The 20718-nt window shown below is 32.6% G+C and overlaps 1 protein-coding gene across 3 annotated transcripts in view; it reads right to left on the minus strand.

Annotated features, from left to right (window-relative positions):
• Positions 1-20718, minus strand: part of LOC100161032 (follistatin-related protein 5) — a 160825-nt gene that overhangs the window by 40540 nt on the left and 99567 nt on the right. For all 3 annotated transcript variants that reach the window (XM_029489504.1, XM_029489503.1, XM_029489505.1), the window contains exon 3: positions 9378-9612. In XM_029489504.1, coding sequence (XP_029345364.1) covers positions 9378-9612 — 235 coding nt within the window. The remainder of the gene's footprint in view (positions 1-9377; positions 9613-20718) is intronic.

The following is a 20718-nucleotide window of genomic DNA, read 5'->3' on the forward strand; positions in this document are numbered from 1 at the left end:
CAACTTTTTTGGAACAGTACACTCTGCGATACACTGTTTTCAAGTGTTCAAAACCACTGGGTGATTACGAATCTTTCCGTTTGTTGAAATACGAACACTTTTTAAATTATCAACCGTTAAAAAAATAGTGAAATGGTCGCATTCTTTGAAACGTTCGAATGGCTGATTTACAACTTCACTAATCTATTCCGAGTCTACACTAAATATGTGTGTAGGCTAGCCGCTACCGTATCACATATTATTAACACAATTTTTCGATGTACAGAATATTTTAAAGCTAGACTAGTGAGTTTAGTAGTCACGCTCATATAAAAAATAAAGGAGGGAATTAGGTGATCGCTCAGCTATACAGCAATTATATGTGTCCACTGTCCTCATCGATGATTAAGACGTTACTATATTTAATGTATGTGTTAAATTTTAATTCATTGATAAAACATTGCATACCAAAAATAATTCTGAGAGAAGACTAATCAGGCTATATTAGGTACTAAGAATATTAATTAATGATATTTTATATTGCTAATTTAATAATTTAATTTACTATTCGTATTACGGAAGGTTGAATTAATTTTTGCATAAAACACTGCATTAATTTATTATATTATGGTTATTTAATTTTTATAATAGAATATATTTTCATCATACTTTATTGTTATTAAATTTTGAGCCAATACCAACCTACCAAAGAACGGTGTGAATAGGTTTGTGGTATAAATAGGAATTAGCATAACATTAATCTAATTGTTTGGAAAATATTATTATGTATATTATATATATATATATATATGTACGTAAAAGTTTCAAGTCCCCACTAAGTCTGCGGTTATAAATTTGTTAACAATGAAAATCTAAGAGCTGCTAAAAATTATCGAGAATATTTCACATTAAAAAGTGAACGGAAAAAAATGTATTTATTTAGGTAGTCGTTGCTATACTAATTGTATCCAAGCCCTTCAAATGATCAAAAACAGTAGGTATTAAAATATTCTGTACATCATAATAATTGATCGATTATAATCGTCGTGTTGGTGAAAAATGTATTGAAGTTTTAGAAATGGTAGCATTTTGGTACTTTATAAATAATATTATATTCAATACTTGAATAAATGCTTCTAATTGTTGCGTATAGCTGCATGATTAGTTGTATAACAAAACGATAATCCAAAGTTGTACCTAATAATAAACGCATAAAGTAGTAACCTTTCGTAATATTGTATTGTTTAAGACAAATGTTTCGGTTGAGGACAGGTGTTAACTATTGAAAATACTATGTTATTTTAGATTTTTCCACCCTCCGCGTTTTAACGTTTTCTCTTGTAGCTACAGCTGCAGGGAAACGAGAAATCACGACGGTCCACTCTGTATACATGACGTATATAATGCGTATTATACCTATCCGAGTATCCGACGATACTATTACGGCGTGGCGTTGGGTATATTGGAGGGTTGGGCTCGTAAATTATTATTCTGGTCGGACTATGGCCGTCGCGTATAAGTCGTATAGGTATGCGAGCCGAGTGCGTGCGTATTATATATTATATATTTTATATCCGAACGACGCGTAATATGTTTATAATATAATATGGTTTGGGTGTGTGTTGTGTGTGCGCGAAAAGGACGACGACGCTCCGTGTGCAATACGAAAAATTATTGCCGATAGGGTTGAAAGGGTATGGTATTATTATTACTATTGTACGTAGCGCCACGGCGGTGACACACAGACTCGTGTAGAAAAACACGAACGCGACAGAGAGAAATGCGATTGAGTGAGAGGGGTGGGCGAAATGAGAGATAGAGAGGGGGGAGAGAGAGAGAGAGAGAGAGAGAGAGACCACCGGCGGTATATACGCTATAACTATGTATAAAATATTATTATATTTATAACAATAGAATATAAAAACAACGAATATATATCGTTCGGCACGCAAATAACCGACCAATTAGGTGTTTTATTTTCTATTATACGGAGGAAAAATGGAGTTTACTGGCGCCCGACGCCGACCGTTCAATGTTTAATAATATTATGTAAGTACACACACGAACGACGGCGACAGCAAATGTCCCGGCGACGGGGCCAACGAATGCGACGACGGCGCTCGCATTAATATATTATTATACGCGCGTGTGGCGTGCGTTGGTACGGGGTGAACCATTTATGAATTGATTCCCAAATATTTTGAGAAAAAAACTTATTTATTTTTAACAATAATATGATATTATTATTTATTGCGCTATTGATTTTCATGTTTTTTTTTACTGTTTTTATCATACAAACATTGTACGATGCGACGTTTTTTTTTTAGGATTTTTGATTTCGAATATAATTGATGTAAAATCGAATATAACATTATCGCGTTGAACAAACGGTCCGTTTTTTTCTCAAGCTTTTAGAGTGTTTGGACTAGTGAAGTATATAACCCAGAGCACAACAAACTATTGCGTCGCGGTATACAGTCCCCTCTTCACGTTTTCTGCCCCAAACACATCAATCGACTTGGATGCGTAGCTGCAAAATGGATCATCCTGTACACATGTGATGTGTGCGTGCGTGTGTTTAGTATATCGCTGCTGGGTCGGCCGTAAAGATAGTCACTCGTGCCATATTATAAATTATATATATATATAACATTGCCTGCTTCCACCCGATTGCTATACTGAAGTCGCTACCCACCGTGAACTAACCCCCACAAACTCAACAACACACACATACATTGCCGTTTTACAACTCCCCGGGGAAAATGTGAAGAAGACTTTATCAAATATAACGCAAAAAAAAACGCTAGCTTCAATACATAGGTACACATACAACACACTCACACACCATGCAGGCACGGATTCAGAGTAAAGATCTCAGAGGAGCTAGTTCATTTGAACAAGTTGAAACTATATATCACAATTTATCGTCCCCTTAAATATTATTCAATCTCATATTTGCATGATAATTATATATAATAGTAAAGTTGCAATTATTCTTTTTGTGACTATTTGAATAAAAACTACAGTGTATTATGCATGATATTATGTCTAATGTCTATATTGAATAATATTGAAGTTGCTCCGAAAAATAGGAAAGTGCGTGCAGTGTTTATTTGGGCCCTTTGACCCAGCTCCATCTCTTGACTTGGTCTCTACACAGACACACGACATTTTACGTCAACTTCGGCGCCCAGATATATGTGCCACACACATAGTATAACGACAATAATAATAATATATTTATAGCCAAACGTCAGATACGAATGAGTATCATATCATAATAACGCATTGACGGTTTTCATTTTCTGGCGGAAAAAAATGTATAAAAATTTAAGCTCTTTGGACGTGCACAGTCGCCGTACCGGAATAATATGCGTCATACCGAAGAACGTGGTTATAACCACTACTGTACACGTACAACTCGCATTACAGTGGCGTTTAGCGTCGTGTGCCCTAACAACCACGCCATTACGATTAAACGTATTACATATATTACAGTAGAATATATATGTTGTACCTACCAACCCGATCGACCAACTATGTCGAAAAATAGGAATGTGCGTGCAGTGTTTGTTTGTCTGGGCCCCTTGACCCCACTCCGTCTCACGACTAGGTCTCTGCACAGACTAACGAAATTGTACGTCAAGCTCGGCGCCCAAATATATGTAAGTATTGTAAGTGTATTTATAATATCTATAAAGACACGTGCCACACACATATATAGGTATAACGATTATAATAGTATATTAGCCAGACGTCAGATACGAATCATGAGTATAATATCATAATAACATACTGACGGTTTTTACTTTCTGGCCGGAAAAAATATAGAAACATTTAAGCTCTTTGGAAGTGCACAGTCGCCGTACCGCAATAATATGCGTCATAATATCGACGAGTGTGGTTATAACCATTACCGTGCACGTACAACTCGCATTACAGTGGCGTTTAGCGTCGTGTGCCCTAACAACCACGCCATTACGCGTAAACGTATTACATATATTACAGTAAAATATATATTATGTTGTACCCACCAACCCGATCGACCAACGATGTGCAGTCGGCGAAGGGTTTGAATTCGAAACGTATATATAATAATAGCCAAGCGCACGTTCGCTGTGTATTATTACATTATATACATATTGTGATAATATTATTATAGTCTTTATCGTATATATAGGCGTAAAAACTGTGAAATAAAAATAAATTCTTTCAAACGCGCACGAGTTTTGTCAAGTCTTCGCCGATTAGATACCTACTAAATACATCGGTGTAACTCTAAACGAAAAACTGTCACTTGGCGACCACAAATTTTCTGAAAACGTTAAAAGATTGACCGTGTGATTATCTACTTTAAACGATGAATCTTTACGAACGGTTGCTTAATTGTCACGCCTGGCCAGATCTTTGTAGGCGTAAACACACTAACTACGTAATATCCAAATATTTCTGAAAACTTTCCTAAATATATTCTATAATAGTTTGCTTTGCTAAGACTATAAGATCTACACAGGTATACAACAGATCATTAAATATTGTGATTATGTTAGTAATTATATAGTTTATTATACGAGTATAATATTATAGCAGTCCGATAAAAATCAATTTTTTATACGTAGGTATTTATAACAAAAGAACCGCCCTTTTCAACCGATACCACGTTTAGGTCAAGGAAAATATAAAACATGTTTGACACAATTATATTTTAGGTATGTCCACATATATATAGGTACCTACGTATATATTGTATATTTATTGAACGGTGAAAATAGAGAAGAATTAGACATATAGAATAATAGTTGATATTTTGACAATGGGAACTTGGAAAGCGAGAAAAAAAAATTTCCCGATTTCAATTACTATTTTATTTACTGAACATATTGTTACCTATCTCTTGGCTCGTTATAAATAATATTATGTTCGTGTAAAAAATTAGTTGATTTTGAATAACTTATTGGTAATAAAAAAAAAGTTGATAAAGTGACTGAAAGTCACTTATAAAATTGCTTTTATATTTACTCTTCTTTTATTATTACAGTGTTTTTTTCTATTTAAATATGTACTTGAAAGTTTCATTAATCTTTTTATCCATCTACAGTTTTACCAACTTTATTTACTTCATCTCTTTTTTATAAATGCACAACAATTTTATTTTCAATATCGATTCAAATATTTGGAGTAACATTTTCAACTATAGTGCCTAAGCTTATGCGAGCTATACGTCCTAGGATAGCTATCGCGCGTTCGTATTACGGTAAGAGAGCTTCTAAATTAGTCTAAAATATAAAGTTGGGTTCGGTAGGTACTGCTTATATATTTAGAGAACGAATCCTAATTAAAAAAAATAAAAAATAAAAACAAGAAAATGTGTGTTTGATTGTGTGTTGTACTGTACTCGCGGTATAAACTAGAAACGCGACTAGGAAAACAATACATAATATTATACAAATAATAATATACCATGCGCAATTTTACCTATATATAATTTGATCGTATTAACGATAGTGTCGATAAATAACATTATATAACAATACGCGCGCGCGACAGTGTACCTATAATATAATATTATTAATGTATACGCGTAGGCGTACGAGTGCCTATATATCGTGTGCAAAATCACGTAAATCATTTTAATAACGAGGGTCAAATCAAATATAATAATTATTAACGAATTATGTTTAGGTATATAAAAAATAATCGGTCCGGGCTAGTCGCGTGATATTATACGCGCTCTGTATAAATAAAAAAAAAATATAACGATCAAAGTAAAATAGTAATATAATCGTAACCGTTTACGGCAATAATAATTATTATCGTAAAAAACTTAAGTCTTGCCCCTAATACAGTAAACACGGTGACGGTCGTGATACTGTTTACGACAGGGCGGCGGCGGCGGCGGCGCGGGCACAAGCACACACACATCATCACGCGGCGGCGGTTCGTTATGTTTGCCTCCCTCGGGAAATAATTATCGCAGGTCCGAGTTTTCGTAAATTACACCCTCCGCCGAGATCCGCCAAACGTAACGTTATATTTTCTAAGTATTTATTTAGTCGGGTTTCTCGTCGTTATAATAATAATAATAACGCAAAAACAAAAACACCAGCAGACCCGAACGAATCATTGTAACGCGCGTTCTCGCGTAACGCAAACAATTCGACTGTTTGCCGAAATTATACGGAGAGTTGAAAACATCGCGCGAATAATAATAATTAATTCCGCCGAGAAATTCGCAGCGAAGTCAGACCACCGCGTCAACCCCCGAAAACCCGCGACCGCGAACCGAACGTAAAACGGTTGATGTACCTACCCCCGCAATGTGCGGACGCTATAGTGTTATTATTGTGTTATATCGCATTATTTAATATTATATTATTTTAAATTCCGTGTCAACCGCGGCGAAGACGTTATCCCTGCAAACATTGCGAAAATAATACGCCCCCACGACATTGTTGCCGCGTAAACACATAATATTATAACAATAATATAATATATACCTACCTATATCTATGTATAATTTAAAGACCGTTTAATCGCCGCCGTCTAAGTTAAAATTATGTATGTTTAGCGGCATGTATATTTAATGAATTACCTCGTATCGTATTATTCATCCGCCTCCCCGCGGGACGTTAAATTCATCAATAAATAAACAAATAAATATATTTATACGACTACCTATGCATTGTAATATCATAATATAATAACATAATACGCGATAACTCTCGTTGCTGCAGCCAACTTTCCGACGGAATAATTTTAACTATAAAATACCCATGTGGCTATATGTCCCATGGTCACGAAAATGCTGATCGGTTTTAGACGAATGAACGTACATCTTTTCTACACAAATACAAAGTTCGGGGGAGGTACAATAATGCACCTTAGCAAAATGGAAAATCATTGTCCCGCGTAATAATAATAATAATTATTATTATTATATACTTACTCGTATCCGGGACATGGCGGATCCCAGCGCAGTAAATCTACCATAACAAGTATAGTACTTATATATTTTACATCATACATTTCTGAGTGTATCGAAAACGTACCCCAAGTTGACGTCATTATGATTGACTTTTTAAAATGCCTTTGATTCCGTATACCACTCAACTTATTTTCTAAAGAACTAGAGAACTTAAAAATAAGGAACCCACTTGTGTCATGGCTCACGTCTTCTCATTTCACGGGCAGCTCACAATTTTCTAACCTAAATAATACCCATTCGAGTCTGGTTGAAGTCTCGTCTGGAGTTCCGCAAGGTGGACATTTTGGTTCTCTTTTATTCTGTCTGCTTATCAATTATATTTATGTTCATTTTGAATAACGAAAACATTTTACTGTATGCTGACTACATAAAATGTATTATATTGTTGATTGGCATATCTATAAAATCAACTAGATATTTTTAATCATTGACTCAATAACCTAACCTTAACACTCTACTTGAATACCTTAAGTTTCAAATAATCTCTTTCTCCAGATCTCGTTCATCCATAGTCCACTTTTGTTTTTCAAATAATTTTCAACTCCAACACGTTTCCATAGTTAAAGATCTCGGGATATACTATATTCTTTCTCTCTTTCGTTTGAACATCACATAAGCTTAACCGTAAATAAAGCATTGCAAGTCCTTGGATTCATTAAGCGTAACACCAACAGTTTCTCTTTGTCTCCGTCCTTTGTACTATTAACTTGTCAGATCTCTCTTCAAATATGATATTTTAGATGTTTGCAATCTTTTCCTTGTGAAAGATAAATCCCATCTTGAACTTGTTCAAAATAGATTTTTAGTTTATACTTGTTTCATTTTCCACACTTCAGTCATCCACCACGACTAATCACCTACCCGTGAAGTCCTTCACATCCAAACACTATTCTCTTCGAAACTGACCAATGGTTCATTAACTCCCTTTTAAATGGGTCTCTGGACCTTCTAGATCTTCTCAAAATAGTCTCTATTTGAATTTCCTTATATTCTATACGCAATCAGATTACTTTCTCTATTCCCGGCCACACCATCCCTTTAACCACGGGCTCAAAACACATACTCCCTAATACTCGACTTTTTAAATGTATATTATATTCACACTGAATTTTTAGATTTAGATTTAAATTATGTCTGTATATCTTTATTAACGTATATATTGTAATAAAATAAATAAAATAAATGTGTAGTTAAAATCATTATTATATATTTAATTCAAAATTTGTGTTGCACACGCGTTCCACCGATCTGTACGCAATATTAAAAGTTCGATTCATTCGCCCATTCGATGTTACTTAATTAAATATAATATGTACAATGTAACTTTGAGTGAGTTTATAAACATTAAGGTACTTGTGTAGTTTATAGTGCTATATATATGTGTGTATAGTGTATGCATATTACACAGATATTGCTTAGTAGCGTGCAACTTAAATGCTTTTATGCAGAGCAATGACAATTCTGCGTATTGTAATTAAAATTGTTTCCAAGTCCGATTACAATATTATAATATGTAGATAGAACAGGATGACTGGTCGTGACTCGTGGATGTCGTATATATAGACATTTCTTTTCGAATGTCATGCACTCGTGCTCATTTACCCATAATATTATACATTGTACATATAGACTATAGAGACTATTGAATGTAGAGTATATGGTTTAATAGAGGACAATTATTTTATCTCAGAACATCACTCGATATTTGCAGGAAAATGTTAAGGTTGTTACTGGTTGGATATTGGGTAATATCAAAGGTCAGGTCAGACGATAGATAAATTCATATATGATTTGAGGTTAGGCTTAGGTCAGGTTGGCATACTAGCATTATCCATATTAGAACATTTTCCAAATATCGAGTGATAAAATTTGTACAACAATAATATTACAACGGCGGCGGCGGTGACTATACACGACGGATATTCGAAAAACGATGGCGACGGCCGCGACCATACATAATTTATATATTGCATAGCAGTAACACCCTTCAAAACTTTGTGGGGACCGCGTGTGTTTCGTGTAACACATTGTTTCGAAGTTGGGTGATAAAAAATGCTCTTTTCGAGGGGGGGAAAAATTAGCGCTTTACACGTCTACCACAGAGTATAAGCGTTATCTATCATCATCTAAGTGTCCCGAGGCGTCCATCAGGCTGTTTTACCGTCAGGCCGACAACGGCTTTTAGCAAACGGGAAAGCCTACTGCAATAACATAATGACGAGCAAGTATGTAAAGCGGGGTTAGATTTTTTTTCACGATTATATGCGGTTTTCTTTTTGCGGTCTTCGCGTTTAAGACGCACACCGTTTAAGACATTTACCTACTCATAAACGTATACCTACACGGCGGGAGTCGTTAAGGAGGTCGTCGAAAACGAACGTTTTGATTACTATTTTACAGGTGTATTACTCACTCTGCTTTTCCAGTACTTCGGCCGACTCCTCGCCCTCTTCGTCGCTTTCGTCGCCGTCATCATCGTCGGCTTCATCGTCGTCGTCGTCGTCGCCATCGTCTTCCACGTCTTCTTCTGATTCCTGCACATACTCGTCGCCTGGCTTGACTGTCGGCAACGGCAGAATACCGTCGTCGGTCACCGGCACCTGCGTGCTACCATCGTGGATTTCCTGAAGCCTGTGATGCCGTGATTTCTGAAACAGGAAAAATATGTTTAACCTTTTTGTAAAATTGACATGCCGTAAAGGCATAATACCCGCAGGCATGGTAAGATTAACCACAGGGCGCCGGGCCTCCATAAAATTATAACTTTTTCCTTGCGAGTAAACGAATAGAAATTGTTAAACATTGATAATTTTACCTAGTTTTCTTATTTAATTTTTTACAATTTTTATTACCTACTACTAATACGCACGCGCTTGCCTAAAAACTACTTATTTCTGGTCAGGTGGCACTACTGGGAGCCTTCCTTCTCTTGTTACTTTTTTTTTTATATATATTACTTATTTACTCTGTCACCACACTTACTCATTATACACTTATGTATAGATTGTAAATATACTTTATTTTTAATAAAAAAAAAAAAAAAAAAACTACTTAAGTGTCAAGACTTAAAATATATCCACATACATTATTAATCGACAGATTATCATCCACTTAATTATTTTATCCCAATAGCCAAATAACTGCTATTTATTTTTGTTGCTAGTTTTGCTATTTTTTTTATGGTAATTATACATTGACTATACTGACTTGCATTGTATTTTTTTGAACAATGACGTTTATATGAATAGAAATATAATTTTATAATTTATTCCACTGAACACGAAACTTAATACATATTAATTAATGTCAATCGGTGTCCAATACATTAATTACCTAAATAAAGAATATGACTAAAAAACCATACGATTTATTCAACATAAAGTGTAATGACCTAGTTAATGGTATAATGTACCTAGTTGATATTTTATAAACATCTAATTTTAGAAAAATAATTTTAAATGGGACTTTATCGAAGAATATTGCAAAATCCGGTCCTGTTTGTATAATACATTTTTGTGACATTTAATCAAAATTTTAGAGTCCCTCGGCCATGGCTGGTTTTATAGGGACCTACATTAGTTGTCTGTGAACACGCGTTCATAATAAAACAATAATAAACGTGTCACATTAAAAAAAAAAAACAACACTATTATCAGTTTATTGCCTTGTACGTTATGTTACAAGCCAAAGTCAAAGTTTAATTAATCCGCATATCCCGTTTTTTTTTTTTTTTTGGATTTAATTCTTTCCGTTTTCAATAATGGTAAATACCTTAATAGAATTAAATACTTAAAAAAAACTTTCTAAATGGCAATAATTCAATGTATAATTAACTTGGTGGATATTCGTTTGAGGGGGTTGGAGCTATATTTAATTTCAACGGATACAATAAGTATTAACTTTCCAAATCCGTTTTAGACTTAACGAAATTCATATATATATATTTACAGTCGTTTAGAATTAATTAAAATTGAGCGTCTTTACGGGGACCCTAATAACCATCCAAGTTGTTCAACCAAAAGCAGTCGAAAACAAAGAAATCGAAACGAGAGACCGTTATCCAAAAGTCAAATATAGAGTGTAATAAAATTTATAATTTTGTCACGAACTATAATGGCAAATAAAACTGGAACTTATAATTTTTTTTCCATTTCCCGCCATTGAATATATTCAAATGTAGCTATTTTAATATGCTAAACGAAATACGCCTATACATTTGTTATTATGTTCTAACTAATAAAATTCACTCTATATATACTAAGGTTGGTGGAGGGTTTTGGCGGTGAGCTATTAAGTCCCATCTTCCAAATAAAATTTCAAAAAAAACATTATATTATAGAGTTCCGAAATATAGGTACATACAAATATACAAATACAATAAAAACATTTCTATTTACGTTTATTCGTTCATCTACAAAGTGTTAAGTTTGTCTATTATGCATATTATAGGTAATAAATATTTGCATTTTGGTTAAATATTACAATAATCTTTAATCATTCAGATTGAAAAACATAGACACATAGAGTTACATATTAAAGAATTTCATTATTTATAATAGCCAATAGGTAGGTACTCACATTATAGTAGTTTCATATGTTTAATATATATATAATTTTTGTTATACAAACGCAGCTTATAAAATCAAGTTAACTATTGTTCGTTTGCTTTAAATGTGTTAAAAATGAATAATAATATTATATAGAAAGTATGATTTAATCAATTTTTAAGACTGTAGTTGTTTTAATATTATTATTAGGTACCGTTAAAATGGGTAGGTTCCCACAGGGTATAACCTCCTACATAATTTAAGCGTACAATGAGCACTCGATTTAGAATAAAATAAAGCACCTAAAATCGATGTTATAATGTTTAACGCGTCTATACGAGTATACCTTACACTATAGGTAGGTACCACCATGGCCCATAATATAGTAATACATTTTAACATTAACTATATTATGTGAGACACGGTAAGTGCTAATTATATATACAAATACTTATGGCTATATATGGGGTAAGTACAATGTCGGCGAATATGTATGTCGGTACCGAATGCGCATACCAAATGCGTAACCGGTGTATTGGACGTCTGGTTAATATAATATTATTATACCAGCTATACATGTATAATTATATTAGTGTAGGTATACACATCGGGAGGCGATGATAATCGCATGTGAAGTGTCTATAAGTGCATAATATATTACGCATCGGCGATCGACAGTTTCTGAATATATTACACGGCTATATAATATATGTACATAACGGGCAATACAATATTATAATAAATCATTAAAACAAGAACAATATAATAATGATTATGGATTTGGTTGTCAAAAACGGCGGTGTATTATTATTTCAAATGCCGTCCTGATTAAAATAGAGTGCATCTCGATGATGCGTTCCGCGATAGTTTTAGTAAACATAACGGTCGTAAAATCACGCAACTATTGTTATCATTATTCATACTCATAATATTATTATTATGCTGTGTACCTACCTATATGTATTTGGTTAGGCGTAATGCGTTTATGAAAGTCGGTATGATAATCGGAAACGTTGAATATAATATTGTTATATAGCCATATTGTATCCACCTATCGTTTTTAGGCTCTGCTCAGCGCATCACGCATTTCGATCACGATTATACCAATAACGGCCGGACGAATACAAATTTTCTTTTCACAAAATATTTAAAATGTGGCGTTGTGCTTGCAGCTACGTGCACCTGTTTGTATAAGATTATGAGCTGATGAGATGATAGGATAGTATGGGACTGAGAGAATAACGAATGAGCACGAGTACATATTATACTATAATTTACGGAGAAAACATTTCGGTGTGACGGGACTTGAAAAAAAAAATTGTAAATAATATAGAACCGAATTGGCAGGTCACGTGATCAGACGCGAAAGACATATTATTATGCAACGATCGCGGACGCGTGGGAATGCAGCGAAGATTGCGACCAGAATATTATAATATTGTATAATATGTATATTATGTGTACTTGCCAAGATAAAATTCATCGAGTGTGCGAATTTCGTACTTAGAAACGAAAACGAATGCCGATTGATGCGAAACGCTGTGACAATTATTTGCGATTACCGAGGACCGACGAACAAGAACTTTTTACGACAGTACCAGTTATATCTATGATAATAATATAGATAGAGAAAGTGAGTCAAATTTTAGTGGGAGGGAGCTTAAATTTGTATAGCTTTCGTTTAATTATATGCAAACAAATTTGCATAACCGCACAATGTTTTAAATATTTTTTTCGTCTTTATTACAAATATTACCATAAACCATAATACTATAAAATATGTATGACGAAAACATAATTATATTCTTCTACAGCAGAAGCAACAATTCAAAAATGTGTCTAACTTTTTATTGAAAAAATTGAATAAAAATCGATTGTTTAGTCGGTCAGCCGTCAGGCCAAAAAGATAAAAACTCACTGTTATCGTGGACTATGGTATTATGTGGTAATGGTATACTTTGATCATCGTTTTAATAGAGTTAAGTATTTATTATAAAATTAAAGTTTAAAAATTCAGAAACCATTAGTTTTAATTTTAATGCAGGTATATATTGTACATAATATAACGCATCAAAGTGAAAACGCACGTGAGTACTTAACAATTAACAGTAAAAAATGCTGTTGTCGTTGTTTTAAAGAAATAAAAAGTTTACATCACCACAAGACACTCCTTAAATAAGTGGTTATCAACCGGTACGCCGCTAACATCTTTGTGGTGTGCCGCGAGCGTCGGAACTGTTAAATTATTTTTAAATTTAAAAGCTACCGAAAACGTTAAATCATGCGTGTAACTTTGAACAAGTGTATCGTAGTGTGTCGTGATTCCAAGGAAACGTCCGTGAGAAAATAACGAGATGCGCATTTGGATCGTCTATTGAATATATTCTATTTATAATATATGCGATAGTACTTACTCGTATTGTAAAGCGTATCCGGTAGTCGATGACAAATTTAAGACCTCACTATATAATATCAAACTACGGTATAAGTGACGTATAACCGAATGTCAGATGTTAGTGAGAGTTTGTGTTTAGAGTTTTTTGGTGTACCGTTACAATTTTGTGAAAGATATGATGTACCAAAGGGCTGAATTATAGCCATTGCCTTGAGGGCTTAAAGGTTAGGTATGGTAAACATATATCATATATCTAATCTAATACGATATTAATTTATATTTATACTCTCAATATTATTTGAAAATAATGTAGGTAGCCTTTGAGTAATATAATGTACACGAAAGTTCCAAATTCCAAAAATAGGAATTTGAATACATATGCATAATTAAAGGGAGAAACGGGGTTTTAAAAGTGTGGTTAATCACCCTGTATATACGACGTATCATGCACCTACAACGAAATCCCATTGGTTGGAAACCTCAATCTTCTCGTAATTGATTATTCGCAAACATAATCAAATCCCGTCGAGTAGGTAGGCACTGGAGACAACGCCGCGCACAGAAACAACCCAAGCGTAATATAAACACCGAGAGACCGCTTGTTGTTGTCATCGTCAGACAATAATACAATGATAATATTATTATATATTATACGAGTCGTATTAGTCGTATTCACAAGCTCAAATAACGTTTCAAAACTGGAGAGGGATGACTATGGGGATGGCTTGAGTTCGGTCTGATGTGTATCATAATAATATTATAATGTACGAGACGTATGCGCAGATGTATAAAAAATAAAAACTAATTAAAAATCGATCACTATATTTTATGAGTAGGTACCTACACATTTTTTTTTTTACAAAATATTAAATTAATATCAATATATTAACATTGTTTATAAATTATTATTACGAAACATGGTATAATGTCTGTAACAAAAATAGTATAACAAAATAATACGTCGTATCAAGTTGATTGTGTAGACATCGTACTGTATATTATAGACATGTAACATTTAAATTATGTAACAATAATATAACCATGATTTTGTCAAGTGTATGCTATAATATTATAATATTATGATGATTATTTTTTTATTTTCTTTTATTGAATTTAAGCCTGGTGACTATGGCCCATAGGCCATCAACTTTTGACTTGGGGGGGGCTGAATATATTAAAGGCAAGCAGACTATTGCCATATAGCATAGTACTATATAGGTTATCACTATATAGCCCCCCCCCCCCCCAATTTGTGCCTATGCTATGGCCATTAGCTGTTGTAGGGGTTATGAAGTATGAACTGTCATTGCTAAGGTGTGTAACACATGAGGAAAGGTTTTAACTAGTACGAACCCGAGTGGTCACCCATCCGGGAGCAAGTAGCTGAGGTAGTTACTTACCCAAAGTTATTCTCAGTCGCATTGCACGATTGGGAGCAGCCAACGCACCACGCGCAAACCACTATGATGATTATTATATCAGCGTTAAACTATTATATTATATCATATTAATTGCATAGGTAGGTACCAAATATATCATAAAATAATAATTAAGATACTTTTTCTCTGTGACATGCAATCCATAATAACTATATTAGGTACTTAATAGTTTTATTTATTTCAGAAATTTTGTCCAGGCGGTTTTTTTTCAAATTTCTTCCGTGGTTTTAGCCCCCAAATACGCTTTTTGTGATATTTCGTCTATAATGGTACACAAAATAACGCACTTCGCGCGGATACTATTTTACATAGATAGCTCCGTATAAGTACTTATATCATCTGTGTTTTATTCTGTTGTTAAGCCTGCAACAAATCGGTCTCAAAAGTATCGTACGACGATCTAACTTTCTGCCGACACTACGAGTATTTATGATCAAAACAGGTAAATATTCCATTTGTATTGATGTTTTTACGAGTAACCATTTTTATTTTTTTTCGAAGCATAATAGTGATATTATACAAAATATCTAATAACGTTTCTAAACCTGCAAAACGCAAACAAATCGATAGGCGCGTAATATACGAAACGGACTCGGTTCGACATGCGAACGCGCTTAGACTATTTTATATAAGTAATATATATATATGAGAGACGACGGACATTATTCGAATTCCACCCTCATCGGACCGTCGCCGAAACTTTTTCCACCGCCACTCTCCGGGGACTAACGAGAAAATCGTCGTCGGCGGCGGCGATAGCACACAACCGGAAATGTGATCAAAGCCTTATATCCTATATATTTATATTATACCGTCGCTTTTCGCCGTCTGCACCGGCGCATAATATAATATATCTTTCTCCTTCCTATTTTCAGACTACGCGAATTTTGCTTTTTATACATTTTTGTCGTCGTCGTCGTCGCTATTATGGAGAGGGGGGGGGGAAATAAATTCGACAAAGTTCTCAACGTATGAACGACCGAAAACCTGCCGATACACCCCGCCACGCAGTCATGGTCGTTGCTAGGCCTATAGTCGTCGAGGGGGTGAAATGATTAACCGCCGTCGCCACCGCCATCTCTGATGCGACTGCAGCTGCCACTGCCGGTAGTCATTATCAATAGACCGGAAATGGACGTAATGTTTGTGGATGAGAAATTTATGTCTTCGTTTCGGTATGCATAAAATATAAACGCCGCGCCGTACGCTCGACGAAACTTTGCGGTGCATTTAAATATAAAAATAAAAACCAAATGCGAGTCAGCAATAATTATTAAAATAATATACGCGATCGCGTCTTGACAACAAGGCCCGATTGTGGCCTATTCAGAAAACGTCAACTGCAACCATGCACGATTACTGAAAGTTGATTACGTCATCGTATATACTCATATATCGTTACTCGTTAGTGATATAAACAAAATAATTACACGAGAACTCTAGAACGCCCATAACACAATGTATGAGTATAAGACATAGATAATTTACTTATACTAGCAAACACTAAACGTGTACACTGCAGGGTGTAACAAGAAAGAACTGACAAAAATATGTTTTACTAACTAGGTGGGTAGAAAATAATTTTAAATCTAAATTTCTAATAATCGATGATATTTGTAATATTTTTATATAATTATATTATTAATAATTAGAACAAATAAAAGTTTTCGATTAGAACAAACATTATTTCACAGCGAGTGAATTTTAGTTATTTCTGTTACACTGTATATTATAATATCTGAGCCCAATTCTAACTTCTGTTATGTTCTGCGTATATACGATTAACCTTGACTTGTGAAAATATAATATCGATTCATGTGTCTTAAACTCTCGGGAATGTACACTTAAATTATTGATTACTGTTAAATTTTAAACGAAACACTCAGAATGGTAATTCCATTTCAATATTGACCTCTTGCAGCTCTGATTTTCACGCATTATTTACCTACGTCTACGTGGTGGCTACTTACATATTATATAGAAAATGTGTTTATGTTACGCATTGTAAGTATACAAGTTAGTTGTGTTAGTTTGTTTATTAGGATATACTGTAATATACTTCTCTTACATATTTTCTTAGTTCTAAATCAGTCGATCTAAAGACTATAATAATATATTGATCATATAATAATAATGTCATTATGAAAATAATAAGAATTTTGTTGCGATGAGTTATTTTCAAATATACTGAAGTGTAATTCAAAAAAATGTAGCTACAAGAATTGGTAAAGTGTTTACCATATTAGTAAAACAAAAAAAAAAAATCAAATTACTTCAAAATCAATAAATTATTTGAGTCGTTATGAGTACTATCCATAATATTATTATTGTGGAAATAAGAATTCGATTAAATATATTATTATTATTTTTTTACCCGAACATTCTTTGTAAAATCAATTTCATTATTAAAGCGCATATAATAATATATTCCTTATGAATGTAAGGCACATCAACTTTTAGTATTTCTCATCGTTCAAATTATTCATTAAAACAATAATTTCGGTATTATAGGTACCTATATTGTGTATGTAAAAAATAGTGTAATAATAAAACGTTCTCACAATCGTTAGGTATAAGTACATTTCGTCGCATACGAAATCAATTATCTACTGAGAAAATGATTTAATAAGTTGAAAAATATTTTTTTTTTCATATTTTCAACTTTTTCTTTACGTAATCTGTTTACTATTTACAGATTGAGAAACAAAGCTTAGACATTTTATAAAAACACGTTTATCATATTTTTCTTCCAATATATGCTATTTAAATTATAATTATATTCCAATTAAATTACATTTTCTTTATTATAGCAAACAAAAGATTTTTTTAATATGCTTTCAACCTTTTATTAATTACATTTGTATTTTCTCCTTGATGTTAAATCTTTAACAATCCTAATATTATTAGCTAAATATTTTGTGTAGTAAAACTGGGGACATATATTTTAGATAAGCCAACAAAACAAATACTTTAATAAAATTAATGAATAACTCAGCTTTCTAAAAATTCTACATCAATAGAAAATTTAACCAAATTATTTATTGTTACTTTTATAGTCTTGGTGGAACATGAAAGTTATGTAGGTAATAGTGATAAGGATAACTGATGGAATATAATATATATATATATTTATATAAGTGTTCCTGCAAAAGTTTCATAAAACCACTATATAAATTGGAATGTGAAGCAAAACGATACTCTAAAGATGTGTTTTTTTTAATCATTAGTATAGTCAAAGTGAGCGAAACATGACGAGTATATTATAGACAATAGACTCACTCTTTTATTACCTTCTCCGGTTTTATTTGTAAAATTGTCAATACCTACCTATACATATTTCATATACATTGTATGCGATATAGGTACTTAAAGTTTTAAAAGAAAACATTGTTAATACAATTGCAATAATAAAAAAAATAATGGTTTAATTCAGTTAAAAAAGTAAGAACCCGCTACTCACTAAATATAAGTTTAAAAATGTTCATAAACCATATAATCATACATAACATTTGTATATTCCAAAGACAAAGTTATAATAATAGTTCAAACAATAATTGTAATTATAACAAAATTCAAGTGAAACATTTAATTTCATATAATGGGCTATTAAAAAAATGTACACATTAAAAAATGATGTTGTTTCTTTTTAAATTTTATCGGCTTATATTTTTTTTATAAAATAAGTTGATATGGCAATGAATAAATTAAAAGTCTTAATTACATATAAAATAATATGATGATTGTTGAAATACCTTTTGATTTTTTTTTTATCAACCATTTATTTAGTTTTACAATTATATTTTACAATTACTATGATAACAGATAAGATATTAAATTTGTTTTTATTTTAAAATAAAGATTAAACAAAAATAAAACACATACACACACTTTTATATAATTTATATGCAGTGTCTCCGTAATTATATTTTTCAAGTAAATATTATTGAAAGTACATTAGATAGTGTCCACAACTATAAGTACAACCTACAAGTATTTTTCTATGCTACATATCTATACATATGTATTATCCAAATACAATAATACAATAAAACGATACAATATAAAGCCTATATATATGTATGTTTAATCTAAAAAAATTATAAAACTTTGATTTCTTAGAAATCTAGGATAGTAATTTTATAGAGCTAATGTACGTAAATATTTTATAAGTTGAATTATTAATTTGCATTAAATATTTAAACAGTTATTATAAGTTTTCAAGTTTATAGCTGCTGGTTTAGTACAATTATTTTAATGTATACGAGGACAGAACACCAATAGACACTCTGTACTTACACGGACTACACGTAAACAAGGCTAGATAATTCCAGAGTTTTTGTATAAAAAATTTTGGATTTTCTCATGCTGGAATGTTTTAATTATATCATTTTACTTTATATATTGTATACAACATTTTAATATCTGAAATAGCGGTATCCCTCTTTTATTTAACAAAATAGAATAAATACTTCACATTTTTAAATAATAATCTACATTATTTATTTTAAATTTCAAAAGATAATGAAAAAAAAAAAAAACGATGATACATCATCATAATTATATTTCTACGTGTCACATGGGGAGATATATTCATATAAACTTAGCCAAAATATAAAATTTGAAAAATACATTTATAATGACAATATTAATAATATTATGATGTTTATAGTATTATTGTATTATATTTAAGTACCTAATCAATTGTCAGTCAAATCAGCCAATGGCAAAGATTCCAAGGCTTATCCTAATATAAAAATTAAACAAAAACTATAATCAATTAGGTACCTACTGTTACGAATCTCCTTGGAGGTCCGTGCACAAATAAAACAACGAACACTTTCGAACTATAGGTTACTTTCTATATTACTTGAAAAGAAAAACTTACAATACATTTAATGAAATAAAATGGTCTGACAATAATAATGCTCTGGCGCGAATCACAAGGTTCCGTCTACTGCTCTGAAATGCCACTGCACTCGATGCTATACGAGCCGTGCCTGTAGCCAGCGCTTGCCTGGAATTGCTGTCGCAGCAATTTCAGACAGTCGCCGTCGTACAATACTATCTTATACACTATTATATATATATACTAACTAATATAGCCAGGGGTTCTTAACACCCCCCAACTTAAATGGAACTTAGGGACCTAATGGTTCCCTAATGTTCCGTACAATATGTTTTTATAACTAAATTTATGATTATAATGTTTACTTATTATTCAGTGATAAAATATCCGGTAAATCCGGAGAGTACATTCTAATTATGCGGTTTCTAAACTTAATAGCTAATCCACTAACTACGGATATTATAGTTAACATTAAGATATACACAAGTACCATATGAAATTCCATTTGAAATATTATTAGAGGCTTT

Source organism: Acyrthosiphon pisum, chromosome A2 (assembly GCF_005508785.2).
Source record: "Acyrthosiphon pisum isolate AL4f chromosome A2, pea_aphid_22Mar2018_4r6ur, whole genome shotgun sequence".
Classification (NCBI taxonomy): Eukaryota; Metazoa; Arthropoda; class Insecta; order Hemiptera; family Aphididae; genus Acyrthosiphon; species Acyrthosiphon pisum.